This window comes from Sprattus sprattus (assembly GCF_963457725.1).
Source record: "Sprattus sprattus genome assembly, chromosome: 11".
Classification (NCBI taxonomy): Eukaryota; Metazoa; Chordata; class Actinopteri; order Clupeiformes; family Clupeidae; genus Sprattus; species Sprattus sprattus.
This window is the reverse complement of record NC_137909.1, coordinates 14764563-14787961: the sequence shown is the minus strand read 5'-3', so window position 1 is coordinate 14787961 and position 23399 is coordinate 14764563. Positions and strand designations below refer to the sequence as shown.

Genomic DNA, 23399 nt, shown 5'->3' with positions numbered 1-23399 from the left:
CTATCCAAGTATGCATCTGTGCCAGGTGATATTGATGAGTGTCTGTTCCATAGTTAGGTGTGAGTCATGATTGTACTATAAGCAATGTTATGCTTCTTGAAGGCCAGGCCAGGGTCAGCTATTTCATAGCAGTATGACTTCATCATATTAAATTATATTAAATATAACAAAATGACCTTTGTGTTGACAGAGGGCATTTTCTTTCTAAGCTTCAATTTGTTTGTTCTAAAAAGGCTACTTTACAATAAATTATACATAAAAACACATCTTTTAATTATGAATTACTTGCAGAATTTAAAAAAGCCACCAAATATTGTATTGAATAAATAGTAAAACAATATTGTATGTGAAGATATGTTTTCATTCTTCTATTATCTCAGCTTTTGTTATAAATCATTAGTTTGTGTGTTATTAAATGGTGTCAAAGCAGTATGTATAAGTGTGCATAAGACTGAGTGATGGAGACAAAATGTAAAACATTGGTTTGTAAAGATGAGATTGCATGTCGTATAATAAAATGTATTTAATCTAAAACTCAAGTATAATTTTCAATGTAAATGTATTTATGTATGTAAATTTCCCAGTCAAGTTTGTATATGTTACTGTACTATAAGGGCAGCCCTATTCTACTCTCACTCGCTAATTTGGATATTGGAGCATTTTTAGTAAGCAAAGAGCCAAAGAATTCCAAAATATTTAGATGTTGAGAGAATGTCAGGTTGACAACAAATGAAAATTACACAGAATGTATAGCTGTTTGGTAAAAGTCCCATTGGCAGATGGTGGTTATTTATAGTTATTAGGTGGTCCTTAGGTTCCTCTGCTTTATTGCCTAAGTACGCTATATTGTCGACCATTGCTGCAGAATAATGCCACAGCAGCCACTAAATTAAATCTGCACGTTTTAATGACGCATGGTAGCCTACTATTCACATGTTCACATCCTACATAGCTCCACTCCATCGTATTTGTGGGTGCAATGACGCCATTCTCATTCGCTATCTGATTGGGTCAGAAATGTGGGATGGCTTGAGCTTGACTATCCACTTCCGGTCGAAGAAACTGTTCGCTTCCCCTTTCTATCAAAAGGAATACAATCAGAAAACAGCTCAATCATGGGCGAAAGAGCTTCGTTCACAGACAAATTCAGCTCCTACACCATGTTGCAGTTAAATGAATTGCTGGAAAACGACGAGAAGCTTATCAAAATTGTCACTGAAATGGACGAGGTGAGTTACTTACATTTGAAAATAAGTAAACAAATCAGTTCGGTTCGGAGCTTGTCAGCGAACCTCCATTGAGAAGTCTGGTTGTTAGAGAGCGAAGGCCCTTTGTTTTGGTTCACAGTCTACATCTAACAGTTGCATTACTTTAAAACTGCAACCAACACTTAGGAAGAGAAACATGTGTGGTCATTGTCTTATTAATCCCTAGTGGTATGTGAACTATAATGGATTTAAACGCTGCAAATTACCTATACAAATGAAGGCTATCGATTCGTGGTCGTGAGCTTGACAGTTCCGTTTTCTCTCTTTGTTGCCTTCACAACTACATTGCCATGTCAAACTCAGACTTTTCGAATTAATTCAGTTTAAGCCCAATTGCTGAATTGTTAGCTAGATTGCTGATGGCAATATTCTTGTCACTCACAGTTGGTGGTGTAGGCTCGACATTTAGAATATTCAGTTATCTAGATTCCCAGTTACTCTTATAGGTCTATTTTGGTAAGTGAACAGGCAGGGGCTTTTTACTCGAAATGAAATAACGACATTGTCATCAAAAACATCTCAGTCCCTTAATATTGGTAGCCTAACTGATTAACGCATGTCTATTTTTGCGGTCCTGTGTTAAACCCGCGGAAATGTTCTTTTGCCGATTAGGAAACATTATTATTATTTTTTTTAATTAACCCACCGGACACCCGGTAACTGAGCGCGATGCTCACAAATAAGGCGGTGGCCGGTAGGGAGGTTGACCGTCTGTCATATTATTTGTGTCGAACAGAACTGTGATGTCTTGTTATAATGACGGTCAGTAGATTGCCTTTTCTGTTTAACCTGCTGATAGTGAACGTTCTTGCTGGGTATAGTTTTAAATATCTCTTTGTTAACTTGCTATGACGTTTATGTTACATGTTATGAGATATGACAGTGTGGTATTTGTTCCTGGATGCAAATTGTGGCCCAACAGCAGGTGCATTCAGCTATAGTGTGTTGCCATGCCCTTAGCTCAATATGCTTTTTTACCGCTTTTTGAGAGAAGCTATAATCCGAAAGGTCAACCAAGTGCCTGTTCTCAGAAATATGACTTCCTTAACTCACATTTATTAAATAGTGATCCTGAACTTTCTTCGCATGTAGGCAGCAAACTGCACAGGGTATAGTAATGATGCTCTGGAAGCTTGAGCCGATATCCAATTAGACCTACAATGTACAAGGAGATAGTGAAGAGGCAGTGGATGTATCCACTTTAACAGAAGCTTTTCATGTAGTTAAAAATGCTTTTAACTAATTAAATGGAAGAGATTAATAATGCAAGATACAAGCTTTTAGAAATCCTAAGTTCTATTGAATCATGGAGCCCAGGTTATGAGTTCATTAAGCCCAGTAGTATAAAGCTAAGTTAAATGCATTGAAATACAGAATCAAAAAACACAGGGCCTGATGTTGATCAATCCCGGGTGCCAGGTAGTGAGCACTAACTTTAGATTCAAGCTGGGAAGTGGCAGACAGTTGACAGGTGGGGATTTTCAAGTCGGCCCCCTCTGGGCTCTGGTCCTTGGTTAAAAACAAATAAAGTTAAAGGCTTCCCAGAGGAGTTTATGGGGAACTGAGTCATATGCGTTAGCTAGGTCAAATAAGTTCATATGGAGGTCTCTGCCATCCTCTCTTTTTGTGTTTTGTTGCCAGAGAACACTGACATTCCTGCTGTCTGTACAAATGTGTGAACATACTTGTTACTTTCCTAGTAAGCAGACAGCCTCTATGCCACTATGCTAAAAAAGCAGAGAATGCTGTCTATTGTCTACCCAGATTCTATTCCAAGTGAATGTAATTCTCTGCCATTGTTGGAGCCCAGCCGCCTATGTTTTGAATAGTCCGGAGAAACCAAGCTGTTGATCTGATCTGAACATGGGAGCTGCTTCAAGACACACAAGCAGGGCAGCGTGTAGGGCCCCTTGCGCAGAGGCTTATTTATGGGCTCATGCACATCATGTGACCCAGTTGTTGTACACTGAAGAATAACATCTGAAATTAACCGTAGATGGATTCAGTGAAACAGTAACATTAACTAGGCTGTGTGTGTTTTGTGGATGTGGTTGCTGCTTGTTTCCTTTTTTGCTATTCCTGGGTGTCTCATTCTCTTTTGACAGGCACTCACCTGAGTTGATGACCTCATTCTCATAATCCATCTGTGTGTGTGTGTGTGTGTGTGTGTGTGTGTGTGTGTGTGTGTGTGTGTGTGTGTGCTTGCCCAATCTGTAAATGTGACAGGGGACCGTCTGTCTAATCCCACGGCTGTCACTGATAGTTAAATCAGGGATAATAATAGGCGTTATAGCTCAATGCGGTCCAGTTTTCTCTTCTGCAAATTTCTGCTCTGTATAAGGAGCTGCGTTCAGAGTTGAATTATAAAATAATTGTCACAAACGATGTCCTTTTTGCACTGATGTTTCCCACATAACATTTTAATTGCGTCCACTGTACTTCCAAGCATTCCCACAGATTGCCGATACAGATTCACTATACCACACACAACATAGCCCTTTTGTGTCATATTTTAGACCAGGCGTTCCCCATCTTAGCTCCTTCCTGCTCAGCATGTTCTCTGTCTCTGCCCGATCAGTGTCACTCTTGATTATCTGAACCCACCTCATAATTCCACTGAATTTAATCTGGTGTGCTTGGAGGGTAGCAGATATGCAGAGCCGGGGTTGTTTCAGGGTCAGGATTGCAAACCTCTATACTACATGGATCAGACCCTGATATTGTACCGACCCATACCTGATCCAAGTCCAATCCAGAGTTCCTTTCAGCTAATTCATCTCCTCTTGCTTTAAGTTAAACTTACTGTAAAATCAGGTCTGCTGGAGGAGATCCCAACCTTATCACATGAGAGATAACTAAATACAACCCATGTGGTTAATTGTTAATGGTTGTGATGGTAAATAGATGGTAAACCTGTGCTGTGACCTTTGGGTAGGTCCCGATGTATGTGACCTCGTGGCCATGATTCACCTATGATGGCAATAGATGTAACCACATCATTGTCCTGTGAACAATTTCTAGAAATGATTCACACCATTACACCATTACAGAAACAGATGCTGTTTTCTCTGTTGTCTGAAAGGTCCACTTTTCTTCCCTCAGATGCTGGAGGTCCAGCAGAGCAAGGAGATGACGCTGGCCAGCAACCGCAGCCTGGCTGAACTGAACCTGATGCTTCAGCCGGATCTTGATCACCAGAAGAACCAGCTCACCAAACACTACCGGCACTTACAGGAGCTCTACGAGGCTTATCAACTACGCAAGTCTACATTAGGTAAAAAGACAAGCACACAGACATACACCGACACCAACATACAGACGGACAGACACAGACAGGTGAACACAGACACAAACACAGGACGCATGAGTCATTGAGAATACATTTGTTTCCTCATAAATGACGGCACAAGACATTTTCATATATACCCTGCATAAAACGACAGCAAACAGAGGCACTCCCGCAGTTAGTTTAAAAAGCTTTCATAAGCCTTTATTTTATACAGTATATACATTTTTATTTTTACAAAAAGAATTTGAGATGAACAGACGGTAAGCTAAAGAAAAGTTATGATCTTCCAAAAACATCCCAGGCCTCAGGAAACCAGACAACCTGTTAGTGTAGGCAACACACCCCTAGAGAATGTTACATGTTACAATAATCTTGCAGTGAATGCACTAAAAGAAAAAAGCACAAAGAGCCTTTTATGCAATAAAAAGACATTTTCATTTAATTGAAATCCCAGTTAAGATTTGGTCCAAAAAATTGACACGATCATCCTACCTATTGCTCTATATGGTAGTGAAATAGGATCATATTGTTATGACTGATTATATTTTTTGTTTCTGTTCACTATTTTCTTTAAATGGTCATGCCAGTATTGTCAAGTGTTTTGAAATTAATTGATTTGAAAAAGAGAGACGGAGAAACATAAAGACGAAGAGAGAGAAGAAGAGGGTGTGGTGTTTGTTTACCCTTTTGGGTATATGGGATGTCCCCGGGGAACTTTCACTGTATCCCTGCCAGCCTGGCACGCAGTTGCACAACTCACTCTGCCAGTCCCTGCTGTCGCCACTCACCTCCACTGTTCCTACTCTCTCTCTGTTTCAGCGTCTATCCCATCCCTCCCTCTCTCTGTCACAGCCTCATCCAACTGACTTTCTCTCACAGTTCTGACTTTCTCTCATATAGCTGCCATTCTGTCCCCCTTGACCAGCTGTCACAGCTATTTGTGCCTCAGCCCATATACAAGCCTTCTGGGTTTTTGCCTCTCACTTGAGCTGCTCTCCTGTCCTTCAGTGTTAGAGCCCCTCTCCCTGCCGTCTCGTTAGAGCTGTTGGCTCACTTTCCTGAGCCCAGCCTGATGGGATTATCATTCTCAAATCTGTAGTTGAGTTATCTGATCTGTGAGAGATGCACTGAGCCTTATGTGACCGATAAGAAGTGCCCTGTGTAATCCTCTGAGGGGCTGCTGCGGGGTGTTGTCAGGATGTTCTCATCTGAATACGTCACTAGCACACTAGGCTATAACTTATCATCAGATGGTTTTTGTTCTTAGGAGCTAGTATCAGATCAGACTGGACACCGTTGATGTGCACATGGGATATATTTGGAAGTATCTGGAATTAAAGAGGAGGAACATGTTTAAAAACGTATGACGGATCAAAGCATCCATAAGAGAGTAAAACACACACACACACTGCATCAACAGTTAACTTATTCTTGAAGGAGCATTATAGAGATGTTTTTCTTGTCTATCTAGAACAACCATCTGTTACCATTCACCATACATTGGCGACACTTCAAATATAATAAAATACATTATAAAATTATGAAATTCTAATGTAAGCAACACGTTATGTGAGTATTGCAGAAAGGCCTTAGCGTAACCACAAAGGTTTACAAGCAGAGTGTCAGAAGTCAAGCGGGCCATTGTACACCTGCCCCCTCCCCCATTCCAGTGGAATCCACAGTCTCTGTGTAGTGCAGACAGTTTCCCAAAGAGCAGGTTGGCAGTAACAGCAGCACAGTTTCCCCTCTTCTGCTCTCAAGGGGGTGGCTTTGCATGAGTTCTCTCCTGGAACTTTTGTAAAGCAAAGTAGAGCATACATAAAGACTGACAGCGTGAGCCAGTACGTACATGGCCTCTTGTTTACATTGAAAATAATTCTCATCCAAAGGAAATGGAAGTACAGTTGTATGAAAATGTTTAGGCACCCCTGATAATTTCCATTATTTTCATGTATAAATTGTTGGCTGTTTGGATCAGCAACTTCTTTGTCATATATATATAATACTTCATGGACACAGTTATATTTCAGCAGTGAAATAAGGTTTATTGGATAAACAGAAAATATGCCATATGCATCATAGCAAAATAAGACAGGTGCATACATTTGGGCGCCCCACCAGAAAAATCAAATCAATATTTACTAGAGCCTCCTTTGCAAAAATAACTGCCTCTATACGCTTCCTATAGCCTCTGCTGAGTGTCTGGTTTCTGGATGAAGGTATTTTGGATAATTCCTCCTTACAAAACATCTCCAGTTCAGTTAGGTTTGATGGCTGCCTGGCATGGACAGCTGCTTCAAGTCATCCCATAGATTTTCAAGTCTCGGGACTGGGATAGCCATTCGAGAACATTATACTTGTTCCTCTGGATAAATGCCTTGGTAGAATTTGAGCAATGTTTCAGGTCGTTGTCTTGCTGGAACTCCCAACTCTGGCATAACTTTAACTTTGTGACAGATTCTTGAACATTATTGTCAAGAATTTGCTGATATTGAGTTGAATCCATGCAAACCTCAACTTTAATAACTCTGGGATTACTTTTTGTAGCCTTCCCTTAAACCACAATGCTGAACAATCCTTGTTTTCAGATCATTTGACAGTTGTTTTGAGGCCCCCATGTTGCCACTCTTCAGAGGGGTATCAAAGAGAAGCACAACTTATTGGCTACCTTAAATACCTTTTCTAATGATTGGATGCACCTTTCTTTGGAATTGAAAGCTTAACGAGCTAATCAGACTTATTATGTGTTGCAATTAATCAGCACTGAGTAGTGACAAAGCGCTTACACGGTTCCGTCTGAATGCGTTGATCCGTTAAGGGCGACGGATCCCCATTCACTTTGAATGGGGTGTCGTCATCCTTTGCCGAACTGAATTGTGGCTCCGTTCAGTTCGGCAACCTTGACCGCGCAACGCATTCCAACGCGTACGTGTGAGTCCAGCCTTAGGCAAATATTTGCACAGCTATTTTTCACATTTGATTTAATTTTAAATTAACTAAATTCTGCTTCAGTAAATATTTGTCTGGAAAACACCCCAGTACTCAGTGTTAACTAGAAAATGAATAATATGCCAGAGTAAATTATCATGCAGCTTCAGAGGGGTGCCAAACTCTTTCATACGACTGTATAACTTACATCTTGAACAGCATGTTTAGCTGCATTCCAGTTTCATACATATACACATCGGTCATTGTAGATGAACCGGGGCGGGATAGACAAAAAAAAAGACAGCACTGTCAGTTTATTCTGTACTATTCTAATCTGGGGCAATCATGTCTGACATTCCTCTGTCTGTGTTCCTAGATCATAATTCAGGAAACAGCTCTCTGGATACTCTGCTGGCTCTGCTTCAGACTGAGGGGGCCATGATTGAGGAAGAAACTGAGGTGAGCTCACAGACCACCATCCACACACACGATAACCACTGGCAAAGGCACATTTCCTGTTTACAGTGTTTCTGCCAGGAGGTGATAACAATACCAACCTTGTTGATATTTCTGCTATTGTAATATTTTGCTGTTCTGACAAAAAAAAATCACACATTGAACATCATACAATAAATGTAAACATTGTTTTTTAGCATTCCGATTTCTTGATACATGCATCTCTAACCTCAGTGCATTTACCATATGTCTATTGTGTTAATCACTGTCTGCAGTCTCCCTGCAGTACACCATGAGGACATAGGCAGCTGGAATAGGTGGTTAAAGTTCTAGGGTCCAGAGACTAGTTCCAGGATGAGCCATGGGCTCTAATTATTTCTTTGGCCTTTGTCTTTGCCAACACAGAACATGGCGGACTGTTTCCTGGACGGCGAGTTGCCCCTGGACACGTTCATCGACGAATACCAGAGCAAGAGAAAGCTGGCACACCTGCGGCGCGTGAAGATCGACAAGCTGCGGGAGGTGGTTCTTAAGGGCCCCCCTACTTTTGCTCAGAGCTCCGCCACACACACCCCCACACAGCCACTACCTCAGGAACCCACCTCCCCTTCGCCCTTCCTCGGTTACACCAATGGTTCCCCCATACTCCTCCCCAGTCGACACCAGCCCACCCCTCCACCAGCCCAGTCAGGCCCCCTGCCGTACCCGCTGGCACCGTACCCCATGCCCGGGCCCATGCCAAGCTACCCCAGCCCCATGTTCCAGCAGTACCCACCAGCACTCCCACAACGGCCCACTCCAGGCTTGCCGCCAAGGACTGGCTTTATGATGCAGTGATGTGGAGGATGGGTTTGTCCTCGTATTACCCTGTATTTCAGAAATACATACAGAAGCATACGTCAGGAAGCACTTTGATTGAATATATTATGTACTTATCTTGGGGAGGTGGGAGGGTCGTGGTGTTTTGATGGGGTCATCACTACAAAGATGTTTTCTTTTCATCTAGCTAGCCATCTATCCTGTCAGTGATGAAGGCGTAGATTTCATTGGATAAGGTTGGATCTGATCTTTAGCCTTCATTTTATGGAAGAAAAAGGATGCACCCTTAAACAGGAATATCTTGATCATTTTGATCTTAATGCAATGCTAGCAGCATGAAAAAGAAGGGAGATGTACAGTTGTTTTTGTTCTCTTAAAATAACTCCAGTGATGATGACTGAAATTGACTGACTTGAAATTGGTGGCTTGGTGTTGCTCCTACAGTTGTGTGGACTTGTTCTTATGCAAACTAAACTCTTAAACTGTGTTCCTTCCTATTCACAGAGAAACCGTGTTTCCTCTAGCCACTTCGTTATAAGATTTACACTTTTTTTTCTTTACTCTAAGAGTGAATTATTTACTTTTACTAGTACCTTTGTTTTTAGTTTAGTTTTTATGTCAAACAACCATTAGATATCTAGAAACAGCCTAGATTTATAACTGGACTTGAAATGAAGGTGCACAAGGAATCATCTTAGGTTCATTGGACAATTATATATCATGTTTTTTTTTTACATAGGAACTGTGATTTTGCTTCTGGTGGTGGGAAGACGCATCACAGCAATATTATAGCTCAGTGAGTATATATCAACTAAATGTAATCAGCTAGCAGACACTCATCAGTCTTTGGCATCTTCACACTCCTACCTTGACGGCTGTTAACAATGGGATGTCTGATCTAATGGTTCTGTTTGAGTTAAAGACTTTTACATCAGATTCTGAAGTAAATTACATGTAAGCCCTGAAGCACAGGAGTGGTTATAAAACATTTATATTGTCAGAAAATTATTTGAAAACTCAAATTTGAAATTGAAACAATACCTTCTAAGTTGCTTCAAGTTTAAAAGATACAATCACAAGTAGGTGAAACAGAATGATGTGCCTTGTAGTTTATTTAAAGAGTGATAATTACAAGTGATCTGTAAAATTGGGTGCCCATTTTGTATTTCTGTTGAAGAGAAATGCTGGTGCTTTTCAGTGACAGGAACACTTTATTTGAGGGGAAATGGGGCATCCCAAGCCCCAGTAGAGGTTATCAAGTCAAATAATATAAAGCCTTCTAAAGCTTGTTTCATCGTGTAACATAGTTCCTCTGCACTCCTATGTGAAGACTATTATAATGAAGTGAGGTGGTGGACTGTGCAGTTTGCCTCCTATTTTTAATGCTAACCAATAAAAACCATTTTATAACATCTTTGTCTTGTGTTGTTTGGCATACACATGCATAATTCAATTTATCAGAGACTGTCACCCAATGGTTTGTTTCCCTCTACTGGACATTATTAAACTTCTGCCTGGAATTATAATTCTCCAAAAATGTGGTGCATATATTTAATCTTCATTCAATACAATTCTTTAACTAATTTATAAGCCTCCATATCTATAGAGATATTTACCCAAACTAGAAAAGTCTTAAATGCAAGAAATAATCTTCAACAATATGCTTTATTGTAACACTGCATAAACATCATGTAACAAGTAACCAATAATTACAAGGGATGAACATCATATCAAACATATTATTGACAAACGGTGGCTGCAGCTGTGTTTACTCTTCTCCCTCCTCTGCCTCTCCCTCCACCGAGTCGACGCCCACCTCCTCGTAGTCCTTCTCCAACGCAGCCAAATCCTCACGTGCCTCAGAGAACTCTCCCTCTTCCATACCTTCACCCACATACCAGTGCACAAAGGCACGCTTGGCGTACATCAGGTCAAACTTATGGTCCAGGCGGGCCCAGGCCTCAGCGATGGCAGTGGTGTTGCTCAACATACACACAGCTCTCTGCACCTTGGCCAGGTCACCACCAGGGACCACAGTGGGGGGCTGATAGTTGATGCCCACCTGTAGATTTAGTTGGAGAAAACTAATCAGCGTCCACCATACACACAACATCTAAGCCTTGCATGGGGCAACAACAAATTAGCTGACAAGCACATATTGTAGTATGAGGGGGAGGGATTACCTTGAAGCCAGTTGGGCACCAGTCCACAAACTGGATGGTCCTCTTTGTCTTGATGGTGGCAATAGCGGCATTGACATCCTTGGGAACCACATCTCCACGGTACAGCATGCAGCAGGCCATATACTTTCCATGACGAGGGTCACACTTCACCATCTGGTTGGCTGGTTCAAAGCATGCATTGGTGATCTCAGCTACAGACAGCTGCTCATGGTAGGCCTTCTCAGCAGAGATGACAGGTGCATAGGTGACTAGGGGGAAGTGGATGCGGGGGTAAGGCACCAGGTTGGTCTGGAACTCTGTCAGGTCTACATTCAGGGCACCATCAAAGCGAAGAGAGGCGGTGATGGAGGAAACGATCTGGCCGATCAGCCTGTTCAGGTTGGTGTAGGTGGGGCGCTCAATGTCAAGGTTGCGCCGGCAGATGTCGTAGATGGCCTCGTTGTCCACCATGAAGGCACAGTCAGAGTGCTCAAGGGTGGTGTGGGTGGTCAGGATGGAGTTGTAGGGCTCCACAACAGCTGTAGAAACCTAAAAATGATTGTTGAGTGGAAACATCAATCATTAAGAAGAATGAATACATCTTAATAACCTTAAAAACAAATCTTAAAATATAACTGTAGTAAATGGCAGATTTAACCTGTTGACACTGTGTTTGAAAACTAAAGTGAATGCTTTAAATTAAATTTTACCAAGTTGTTTGAACATTAACTCTTTCAGGTCCGGCCATGCAAATATCAGTACCACAGTACTGATGACGTAATGCTGCTGTTTTATCATAACCTAACATAGAAAACGTAAAAAAAACCTGTTGTATTGTGTGACAGAGAGATAAGCCAATGAGAAAATGTCTTCTATCTGTGTTTGAATGGTACACGAGATGGGATTGGATGAATTTTATGTCAGTCTCGCATGACAGAACTTGGTATCCGTACTTTCAAAATGGCGTCTTTACCCGAAATGAGCAAGACCATCGAAATCATATACTTTGGGCGAAGTTTTAGCGATTTTAGATGATGACAACAATAAAGAAGAGCCAGACAGTGAACCAGAACGTATGTCAAGTTGTGAAGAGAGTGAATTAGACCATCAGCTGCTAAATTATCTGGAATCGTCCGAAGAATTTAGCAGCTGAAGTTCTAATTCACGCTCTTCACAACTGGGTGCCAAGTTCTGTCATGCGAGACTGCCATAAACTGCTTTGAAGTTTGGCACAGTGATGATATCATAAACAGTTGATAATTGAAAAGCAACTAACAAATGTAGAACTATAAGAAATTGTAAATGTACATATTTAGCTAATAGTAGTCCATATTGTCAGATTCAACTATTTTACGGCATAGTGACATGTGTTCTTTAAAAGTGTCCTGTGCCAGTTCTGGTTATTGAAAAAGGATGAGAGCTTTAAATCCCAGTTGTCATAGATTAAAAAAGTTGAGTATGACCAATTGTGATTCAATATTTAATTTATTATTTATGTTAGAAACAAGATAACAAGACATTTTCTAGCAATTTTGCCTCGGACAGGAAAGAGTAACCAAAAGTAGCTTAAACCATTAACATGTACAGTATGTATATGTGACAAGCACAGCATACCTGGGGAGCAGGATAAATGGCAAACTCAAGTTTGGACTTCTTGCCATAATCCACAGACAACCTCTCCATCAGCAAAGAGGCAAAGCCAGATCCAGTTCCACCACCAAAGCTGTGGAAAATGAGGAAGCCCTGGAGTCCAGTGCACTGGTCAGACTGTAGGATGACAAGAAAAAGTGAGTGAAGCATTTCAGGTTTACAACTACAAAAATGAAATAGTAGTGACAGAATACCACTGGAAAATTGAGTAAAATAGCCATTATCTTACCAGTTTGCGGACACGGTCGAGCACCAGGTCGACAATTTCTTTACCAATGGTGTAGTGGCCTCTGGCATAGTTGTTGGCAGCATCCTCTTTTCCTGTGATGAGCTGCTCAGGATGAAACAGCTGTCGGTAGGTGCCAGTGCGCACCTCATCTGCAAGGAGAAATCCCCTCGAAATTCAACATTTCTGTACTGGATAAGATCTAGCTCTCTAGAGCCCTGGCTGTTACGTATTTTCAAAAGTTATCTAAAGCAGTTGTCAGTCCATTTTGTAGGCTATGATGTTACGAAATTTCTCGACTATTTCTTACCTACAACAGTTGGCTCAAGATCCACAAAAACTGCTCGGGGCACATGCTTTCCAGCTCCTGTCTCGCTGAAGAAGGTGTTGAATGAATCGTCTCCTCCTCCGATGGTTTTATCGCTAGGCATCTGGCCATCTGGCTGGATCCCATGCTCCAGACAGTACAGCTCCCAGCATGCGTTCCCAATCTGAACTCCGGCCTGGCCTACGTGGATAGAGATACACTCACGCTGGAAAAACAAGAAAACTGTTGGTCAAGATCCTGAAATCACAAACGTTAATATAATATATACATAGTATAACATTGTAGGGAAACTATTCCAGGTAACTTGCGCTGCTGGCCCATACATTCGATTAACAGTTGTCATGCTGGCTAATATCTTTACCTTAGCTTTGCTTATTATGGCGGCAGTTGACATTCAACATTTAGCTAGCTGGCAAACTAGCTAACCATTAGCTAACTAGCTAACAAGAAACCTTAAAATAAAAGGTAATGACCGTTGGTTTCTCCCCAAAAAAGTCATTATAGCGAACAGTTATCTACTTACCATTTTGATTTTATAAAGTGATATAAAAATCAGTAAAAATAAAATTAAGGGGATATCTTCGGTTTCTTTGACGCTGCAACCTCTAGTAGTTGACTGCCAAAGAGATTAACATTTCATCGCGTGCAAGACGTTTATATATGACAGGTAAACCGTGCACCCACCCATCTTAATGCTGATTGGTTGTAGATTCATAAAATGCTTAGCAATCTCCTGACAATCATATAATGTCATTCTGGATTGGTTGAATATTTAAATTCAAATGTAAATCGTTTCAACTGTCATTTCCAACGACATCCAATATTTTGAAAAATAGCTAATATTAGCTATCTAACGAATGCTCAGCTAATGCAGGTGGAATTGACATTGGTATCTTGTTAGCTAGTTATTACACTACTGCAATTGGAAGGCTGGGCTAGTAGTATTCCTGATATATGAGTAGTGGTAATCTGGCTTTTAATGTAGACTTAATCTACCCATGATAAATACAATTCAAATATCGTTATCTGTTTGAATTAACAGTGAAGCAAAACCGACTTTGTCCAACCAATTGCATCTGTGACATTAGACATGTATTTACCTAGCTAGTTCACAAATTAATATCATCATTAACCACCATGACAATTTTCTACAGTGCTATATTGCTTTGGGTAGCTTGCTTAAACATGTATTATTTTAACCTCATGAAATTACTCATTGTGGAAAGGGAACTCACCGATGGAATAAAACTATATTAAGATATTGAACCACATTTGTGATACAGCGTTGTACATGTTTATAATTGTAACGTACATTATGGATTCATTTTCAAGGGCATTCCCCCGCTCCCAGCATATCAGTACATTTATTATCCCAATATGTTCTGCCTGTATCAGTTTCCAGAGAAGTAAGTTTTCAACCACAAGATAATTTATGTATGTACCTTAAGGTAAGGTAAACATATACAGTTATGTCGGCCTAAATGGGTGAATTGTACCTAAAGTTAAAGGTACATTGTAGGCCAATAGCCTATTCATGTAGAGATCTCTGTCTGAATGGATGTGTTATAAAGCAAACTGTAAGCTTTGTGTCTGTATCCGCTGTCTCTGTCTGTGCTAACTAAGTAATGAAGGATTCTAACTGACATAACCTAAACGTTTTATTTTGTTTGCTTTCGTTGAGTGGGACTGAATAGACCATGTCTGTCATCCACCTAGCCTAACTACACCTTGGAGTATTACATATTTTCTACTTGCGTCAATACAATTATCTGCGCAAAATAGGTAGCCTATGGTATATTTCAGATCGATATTGGACTTCGAAATCTCATGCAGATTTAGTCAGCTGCACTACACATCCATTGGTCGGAACAATTTCGAAAACGGAGCCCGCCCCTGAATATCATTGCCTAAATCCTCCCGAGGACTTCATTGACGCGGTCACTGGGCAGGAGCGCACCTGTGCTCAGGGACTGTCACCTGCCTTGCAACAGAACCATGAGCGGACGCGTCGGCGACCTCAGCCCGAAGCAGGCTGAAGTGTTGCAAGAGGTGAGGCTGCTTGAATTATCTACATTATTGCGATCTCATTATTTCGTGAATTAACATCAGGTCTTCCACACGTTGATAGCCTACACAACAGAACAGAAATCTAGCTCTGCCTTATGAACAGAAATCTAGCTCTGCCTTATGAACAGAAATGTTTGGTTAAATGTCAATGTTCTTTTTTTATGTTTAAGTTTCGAGGAAGAGTTCAGGACATATTGCCTCAGCTGCCTTCCCAGAGCGACCATTACCTACTGCGCTGGCTTAGAGGTGAGACTGAATTAAATGGATTTGTAAATTAATACAACCGGTTACCAGCTTTTTTTGTCAAGCACCCTCCTCGTTCTTTATAGCCTACTGCGGAAAACAGTAAATCGTCTTTCCTTCCCACACATCTAAGATTTCTCATTGTGGACCAAACGCGCGTGCCCCTTTGAACCTCATACCTTCTGTATAAGTGGATTTTTTAATTTATTTTTACCACAATGAAACTGGGTGTGGCATCTCCCAAAATCAACAGGTTTTCGCATATTGAACTCCCACAGGGTCGAATGTTATTGACATAACTAAGAAGACGTTTATGAGAATACCTCAGACTTTATTCAGCTGTGCTGCTTTGCTCTTGCCAAACAGACATATTTACTTAACAGGGGCCTCTTTAGACAAAATAAACCTCTTGGTTCATGAAGCAAGCAACAGAGACAGTAAGAACTGCATTGTGCACACTACACACTGATTTGAAATAACCGACAAATTAGTCATACAAAATAGCCTCCGTGTTTGATTTAATATGGGCTCTATCGTGGCTTACATCCTGTTGCCATGTTGTCAAGTAATCTCTTTCTGAACATCTTAGACATCTTAGTTTCAGATTAATGAAGGACAGATAATGCTCTGTGCATTCCATGCAGGGTGTCAATATTACACACATGACATTTGTGCTTGTAGATAAAAAATAAATAAAAAAAGAATACTAGCCTACATAATGTTTTATTTGTCATCAGTAAATGGTTTTATGTCATGCCATCATAAACCCCAATCGGTATTTATGTATGGAACCTTGATTGTATTATATGCATTTTCATGCTGAGTTACGGTTACACAATCAAAGACCATCATTTTGAGTGTTGACTTATGTGTGGATCAAAGTACAGACTGTATGTATTCTGTTTCTGCAAATATGTACTTGGTCTTTCACCTCAGCTTTATACAATGCTGTGTCACAGAATATTGATCTTGCATCCTTTGACCTGGATTTGTTTAGTTAATACTTCACTAAACAAAGAGTTAGATTTTTGAAGATGTTTTTATGCCATTTACTGCCATTTTCTGCAGTTATACTTACTAAATAATTTAAATCTGATTGTATTCCTACTTTTTATCTTCTCACTGGATTGCAGCCAGGACATTCAATATAGAAAAATCTGAGAGTATGCTGAGAAAGGTAAATAAATATTTCTCAAATTATTTTTTAACGCACCTGCAGTAAGCAGCTTTGCCAGGTCCACCACCACAATGATGACAGTAAACATCTCCTGAGCTTGAGAAAGTGTGCACAGATGATTGAAACTGTTGTCACTGGTCTTACACAATCCTACCTGGTCCAGGTTTTCCTACAGCATCGGTGACTTATTGTACCTTTAAATGTTCCTGTTCCCTATGTTTACTGCCACAGTATGTCTGGTAGGCAATGTCTCTTTGAAACTGCTGTTTGTGTGTTTGATTAGCATGTGGAGTTTCGCAAGCATATGAAAGCAGACACAATTATAGAAGACTGGAAGCCACCCGAGGTGAGAGATGGATGGTAGTGGGTATAAGTGAATGAATGAGTGTCAGTATTATTACCATGCTCACAGAATGTCCTATGATCTCTCCAGGCGATCGAGAAATTTGTGTCAGGTGGAATGTGTGGCTATGACAAGGAAGGAAGTCCGATCTGGTATGACATCATCGGACCATTGGACCCGAAGGGTCTGTTGATGTCCGTCACTAAGCAGGACTTTATAAGAACCAAGGTGCGGGACACAGAGTTGCTGCGGAAAGTGTGTGAGCAGCAGTCTGCCCAGGTACGAGTTCTGCCTTGTGATAGTTGTTCTATTTCTGCCATTTTGGCTTAATTTCTCCAGGTTGGCTCTTCATGCAGCTGTGTGTCATAATTCTTCCTCACAGCTTGGTACACATGTGGAAGCCATCACTCTGATCTATGACTGCGAGGGTCTTGGTATGAAGCACCTGTGGAAGCCTGCTGTAGAGGCCTATGGAGATGTAAGTACAGGTTTAGGATTGTTGAACTGGTAGGAGAAATCAGGGCCATCCACTATATTGTTGGAACTAAGTACAAGTGCTGATTAACAAATACTCCACTTTAGGTTTAGGCATATTTGGAGAAAATGCCTATGTGTTAATGTGACCTTAAAATACAGCCACTTTTACTATTGACATGACTCATTATCCACAATTCTGCCTTTAAACTTTGATGGTGCAGTCTATCAATCAATCAATCATGTGCTTTATTTTTGTGTATGCTATGTTTGTTAGAGATATTTTGTGTAATACAGATGAATGGACTTTGCACTGATACAGTGGGGAAAATAAGTATTTGAACCCCCACAGAGTTCGCAAGTTTGGCCACTTGCAAAGAAATGTGTGATCTAGAATTGTATTGGTAGGTGTATTTTAACAGTGAGAAACAGAATATTAACAAAAAAATTCAGAAAACTGCATTTTATAACATTTATGACTTTATTTGCATTTGATGCAAAAAATAAGTATTTGAACCCCCAAGCAAACAGCAAGAATTCTGGCTCACAATGATCAGTAATGTGCCCAAAAAGCACACAGATTAGGCCTCATTAGGTCTAACAAGGTACACCTGATCTCAACTGGTGACGTTTATAACAGAAACCTGTCCAAAGAATCATACTGTACTTCACACCTTCAACCTCACCACCATGGGCAAGACCAAAGAGTTGTCCAAGGATGTCAGAGATAAGAATGTAGACCTGCACAAGGCTGGAATGGGCTACAAAACCATTGGCAAGCAGCTTGGTGAGGAGCAGACAACTATTGGTGCGATTATTCATATATGGAAGCAACACCAAACAACTGTCCATCGCTCTAGGTCTGGGGCTCCATGCAAGATATCCCCTTGTGCGGTATCAGTGATCATTCGAAAGGCGCAGAATAACCCCAGAACTACACAGGGGGAGCTTGTGAATTATCTCAAGGCAGCTGGGACCACAGCCACCAAGAAAACCATTAGCAACACACCACGCTGTAATTTTTTTAAGTACTGCAGAGCTCGCAAGGTCCCCCTGCTCAAGGAAGCGCATGTATAGGGCCATCTGAAGTTTGCCATTGCACACTTGAATGATTCTAAGGAGGATTGGGAGACAGAATGTGGTCAGATGATACCAAAATCAGGCTCTTTGGCATCAACTTGACTTGCCGTTTTTGACAGGGGGGTGGATGCTGAATATGACCCCAAGAGTACATCATACCCATAAACATTATGCTTTGGGGCTGTTTCTCTGCCAAGGGTACAGGACGACTCCACCGCATCAAGGGGACTATGGATGGGGCCATATAACGTGGAATATTGGGCTTGAACCTCATTCCCTCATTCCCTCCCATTGAAAACGCATTGAAAGATTTGGAGAGGATCTGCAAAGAGGAGTGGACCAAAATCCCTCCTGAGATGTGTGTAAACCTGGTGACCAACTACAAGAAACATCTGACGTCTGTGCTTGCCAACAAGGGTTATTCCACCAAGTACTAAGTCATTGTCAGTCAGTTTTGCTAGGGGTTCAAATGCTTATTTTTTGCATCAAATTCAAATAAAGTCATAAATGTTATCAAATGCATTTTTCTGGATTTTTTTTGTTGATATTCTGTTTCTCACTGTTAATATACACCTACCATTACAATTATAGATCACACATTTCTTTGCAAGTGGCCAAACTTGTGAAATCGCCAGGGCTTCAAATACTTATTTTCCCCACTGTATATATTTGCTTGTATATATGGTGATTTTATGCTATGTATGTTACAGATCCTCACCATGTTTGAAGAGAACTACCCAGAGGGCCTCAAAAGGGTTTTTCTCATCAAGGGTAAGCACTTCCATCGTTTTACTCTCATACTCTCTCTCTCTCTCTCTCTCTCTCTCTCTCTCTCTCTCTCTCTCTCTCTCTCTCTCTCTCTCTCTCTCTCTCGACCTGAGCGGACGTGCGTGTGGTGTGCTGTGTGAGTGAGTGTGAGTGAGCAAGTGCTACTTCTAACTTTTCTCCCTTTGTGTGTTGTTTATATGTGTGTTTAATCATTTAATTATTTTGGTGGCACTTAGTTTTACAACTACTGGGGTTTGGTTTAGCTGGGTGTTGTAAATATAACTTCTTGTTTCCCCGTGGAGTCTGCGACCGGCTTGTTGCTGGGAGTATGGCGGCCGCTGGAAGCATGGATTTTGGCAAATGAACTCGCCAGCACGGGATTAAAGTTGAATGTACCCGAGTGTGGAAAATGTTAGCTTGGCGGTTGGTGATTTAATTGGGCACGGTAACGTGAAGTCGGCTTCACGAATGAATAATGCGGTGGTGCTGTTTCTCAGCACAATTGAGAAGGCTAATGAGGTAATTGTGAGGGGTATAGTACTCAATGATTCCTTCATGCCAGTCCTCCCACTCAGTACCCCCGCCAAGAAAGTGATCATTTCAAATGTACCCCCGTTCATCAAAGATGAGCTTATTGTTAAAGAGTTGCAACGCTATGGCAAGCTGGTTTCGTCTGTTCGAAAAATCCCTCTGGGATGTAAATCGCCCCTTCTTCGACATCTAGTGTCTTTTATAAGGCAAGCATACATGATCCTTAATAGTGGCATGGAGGAGATTGAGCTAGTGTTGAAATTAAGGGTGGACGGGTTTGATTATGTGGCATATGCAACGTCAGACACTGCGTTGAAATGTTTCAGTTGCGGTGGAGCAGGACACATTGGGCGTTTTTGTCCTGGTAAAAAGGGCAACATTGAAAAGGAGGACACTCCAGCCAAAACCAATGTGGCTGAGTCCGCCATAGTTGTTCCCCCAGCCACTGAGGTAGAACCCTCGGAGGATGGGACCGAGGGAAGCGGACTTGAGGGGGGTCTTCAGTCCGTAGTGGATCTGATTGTGCTTTGCCCCGAAGCCGTGGCCGGTGATTCGGAGGTGATTGAGCCAGTCGTGGCAGAGCTAGCTGCGGTTGGACCAGGTGAAACTGGGATTAAGAAGGGGCCTTCGGTAAAGACACTGACAGTGCCTCAACAGGCTGAGGCTATCGACATAGACCCAGTCTTCAAAGTACCGGTGAAGAGAAAAATAGACCCGGTGGAGGTTACCGGGTCTAAAGTGAAAAAAGACACACACACGAGTGGTAATCTGGATAGCGATTGCGAATCCATTGACTCAAACTGGTCCGAGTGTTCGCAGGGAGAGGCACAGCTCTCCAGCGAAGACATGAAATATACTGCAGAGAGCATAAACAGTTTCTTACGCGACACGAAAGGGATGCGGAAAGTGGAGGTGGAACTGTATTTTCCTGATTGCTCGCAGTTTATTAACGATGTTGGCTGTTTCATGAGGGAGGGTGTATTTGAGGATACGGATGTTTTTCGTCTCCGGAAAATATTGAGCGAATTGAGGAAAAAGTTGCGTGGTAAAACAACTAATTCTACTTAGTTTATCTGTATGTGTAAGGAAGGGTTTTGTATGACTTGCAATATTGTTTGCTCCTGTGTTGTAATAACTGAGCCTGACTTCAATTGTGTGTTATACCGTACAGTGATTTTTGTTTCTGCAAACCAATGGCAAATATTTCTGTGAAAAAACTGTGCGCTCATTTGATGATGATTTTTATTTCCGTTTGTTTTGAATAAGGTGTAAAATACTGTTGGCATTACTGTTTACAAAATAAAGTTTTTTATAAAAATCAAACAAAATCTCTTTCTCTCTCTCTCTCTCTCTCTCTCTCTCTCTCTCTATCTCTCTCTTTCTCTCTCTGTGTGTTTGTGTGTGTTTGTCAGTTGCAATTTAGTTTGTTATTAGAAAGTATATCAAAGCCATTTTAAATGCATATTCTGCTTCTCTGCAGCACCTAAACTCTTCCCAATTGCCTTCAACCTTGTGAAGCATTTCTTGTGTGAGGAGACTCGGCGCAAGATTATTGTGCTTGGAGGTAGGGCACCTCTCAACTTTGTATTCTTTATTCTTCTCTATCTCGCAAAATAGAGCCACAAATAGCTACCATAAGTATGCATTTGTACACTCTTTAAGAGCTTGTGTATAATTCAATAAAAATATCTTTGGCTATAGGGAACTGGAAGGATGTACTGAGGGAGTACATTAATGAAGACCAGCTTCCTGTAGCCTATGGAGGTTCACTGACAGACCCTGATGGAAATCCACTCTGTAAGACAAAGGTGAGCAGCAGTGAAATCAACATACAGGCAGCTCGGAGATCGGTGCTCCGTTTTTCTTTTGTCCAGGGGAATCACTTACTGTTTTATTTTTGTTCCAGATTAAATATGGTGGTGTGGTACCAAGGTCTTACTATGTCCAGGACTCCATAAATGTGCAGTATGATCAGACTGTGTCCATCAGAAGAGGCTCATCCTTTCAGCTGGAGCACGAGGTCTTCTGCTCAAACAGCATGCTACGGTGAGAAGCTTGAGATGACTTTGTGTGTTTTGCACTAAACTCATAAACATTTAGTCATTTGAAGGTGCAGTCTGCGATTCTAATCCCATTCACTTTTTGTCAAATTCAGTGAATTGCTCCTTACAGTCCTCTAACTGTCTGTTCTCCAAAAAACGTCCGATGGTCGCAGGAACAGTGTCCTGGGTTTGTAAATGGGAATCAAATATAGTGGCTCAGATCGAGCCATAAACAATCCCAGCCAATCAACACAGTGCTTCAGGAACACGGAAGGGAGGGGTGTAATTTGATTGGCTGTGGAGCACAACAACCTTTCGCGACTCGCAGCATCTACTGTATAAGAGGCACTGTAACCCACAGCTAAGATACGAAGTTATCCGTTTGTGTAGTCCTTTTTCCCTTTTGGAATATGAACCCGTGGCCTTGCTGGAGTTATTACCACAGTTTACCATTTTAGCTACAGTTACTTTAGCTACAGTTACTTGTTGCCATTCATATTAACATTTACCTCTCATTAAGTAATTCGGTACTTTAATTTATTATGTTATTGAATAGGTCAGTTATCATCATTAAGTCTAAACGTTTAATATTGTCCATTTTTACTCCATATATGAGTTCAATGTAATACTAACAGATTCCAATAATTTCAGAATTGTTTTCTTTACAAGCCTGAGAGACATGGAGGGCTTAGAAAATACACAGAACTCATAATCATTCATGTGGAGGACCATGCAGGAAATTACTATTTGCTCTAGTTAGAGCCATGATTGACACCAACTGTGGTGGGAGCCTGTATGTCTACCACTCCTTAGAGCCTTCTCTGTTTAACGATGTTTTACTGTTTTTCATCCCCTGGTGGCCTGTTTGAAAGGTGGCAGTTTGCCAGTGAGAGTGCAGACATTGGCTTCGGGGTGTTTCTGAAGACAAAGGGCACAGACAAACAAGGGGTGGCAAACATGGTAGAGGTGCTGCCCAGCGAGCGCTACAATGCCCATTTTGTGCCGGAGGATGGATCCCTTACCTGTGCGGAGCCCGGAATGTGTAAGTGTCCATAACACTCAGCATTATCACACTGTGGCCAATGCTCTAACAGTCATTGTGAGTATGATTCTTGATGCAGTAGTTTGAATTATCCATGTTTATTATCACTGCAGAGGGAACCAGGGAGAAGTCAATTTCATCTCACACATAAAATTATCCATATGTATATTCGTGTAATAGTGTAAATAAGATTGTGTGACAAATAGATTGCTTTGATTTTGATACAGTTTGTATTATCTTTTTCCTTCATAGATGTTCTGCGCTTTGACAACACCTATAGCGTGCTTCACTCCAAGAAGGTCAGCTTCAGTGTGGAGGTCTTGACCCCTGAGGGTCACTCACAGCCATGCAGTCGCAGGGAGGCCCAGCTTGAGTAGAGCTTCTCTACACTTGGCTGACATTACCACTTCACCAGCATTAGTGTTGTTATTGATGAGAGGACACATTTCTGAGCACAGGCATGTCAGAAAAATATATCCCTGTCTTAAAAGTATGTGGAGACATTA

General features: G+C 41.3%; 3 protein-coding genes across 3 annotated transcripts; 2 read left to right on the top strand and 1 right to left on the bottom strand.

Annotated features, from left to right (window-relative positions):
- Positions 1–1094: 1094 nt before the first annotated feature.
- On the top strand, positions 1095–9713 carry vps37bb (VPS37B subunit of ESCRT-I b). Its single transcript, XM_080847702.1, has 4 exons — positions 1095–1229; positions 4371–4542; positions 7862–7944; positions 8347–9713. The coding sequence occupies exons 1-4, from the start codon at positions 1116–1118 to the stop codon at positions 8776–8778; spliced, it is 801 nt and encodes a 266-aa protein (XP_080703828.1). The 5' UTR covers positions 1095–1115; the 3' UTR covers positions 8779–9713.
- An 815-nt stretch (positions 9714–10528) lies between these two features.
- On the bottom strand, positions 10529–13244 carry tuba7l (tubulin, alpha 7 like; the record flags this gene model as incomplete). Its single annotated transcript, XM_080847760.1, has 5 exons — positions 13109–13244; positions 12802–12950; positions 12537–12689; positions 10944–11471; positions 10529–10822 (listed from the first exon to the last, which is right to left on the bottom strand). The coding sequence occupies exons 1-5, from the start codon at positions 13227–13229 to the stop codon at positions 10529–10531; spliced, it is 1245 nt and encodes a 414-aa protein (XP_080703886.1). The 5' UTR covers positions 13230–13244.
- A 1877-nt stretch (positions 13245–15121) lies between these two features.
- sec14l7 (SEC14-like lipid binding 7) lies at positions 15122–23270 on the top strand (the record flags this gene model as incomplete). Its single annotated transcript, XM_080847312.1, has 12 exons — positions 15122–15175; positions 15364–15439; positions 16570–16613; positions 16897–16959; positions 17047–17235; positions 17339–17434; positions 19221–19281; positions 21290–21373; positions 21511–21617; positions 21716–21855; positions 22724–22893; positions 23146–23270. 12 exons carry the CDS (start codon positions 15122–15124, stop codon positions 23268–23270), a joined length of 1209 nt encoding a protein of 402 aa, XP_080703438.1.
- Between the last annotated feature and the right edge of the window lie 129 nt (positions 23271–23399).

Excerpts from the sequence above, each read along its gene's own strand:
- vps37bb (XM_080847702.1), top strand. The coding sequence starts at position 1,116 with ATGGGCGAAAGAGCTTCGTTCACAGACAAATTCAGCTCCTACACCATG. Across the intron at positions 1,230-4,370 it reads TTGTCACTGAAATGGACGAG|ATGCTGGAGGTCCAGCAGAG; the intron begins GTGAGTTACTTA and ends TTCTTCCCTCAG. Across the intron at positions 7,945-8,346 it reads TGATTGAGGAAGAAACTGAG|AACATGGCGGACTGTTTCCT; the intron begins GTGAGCTCACAG and ends TTGCCAACACAG.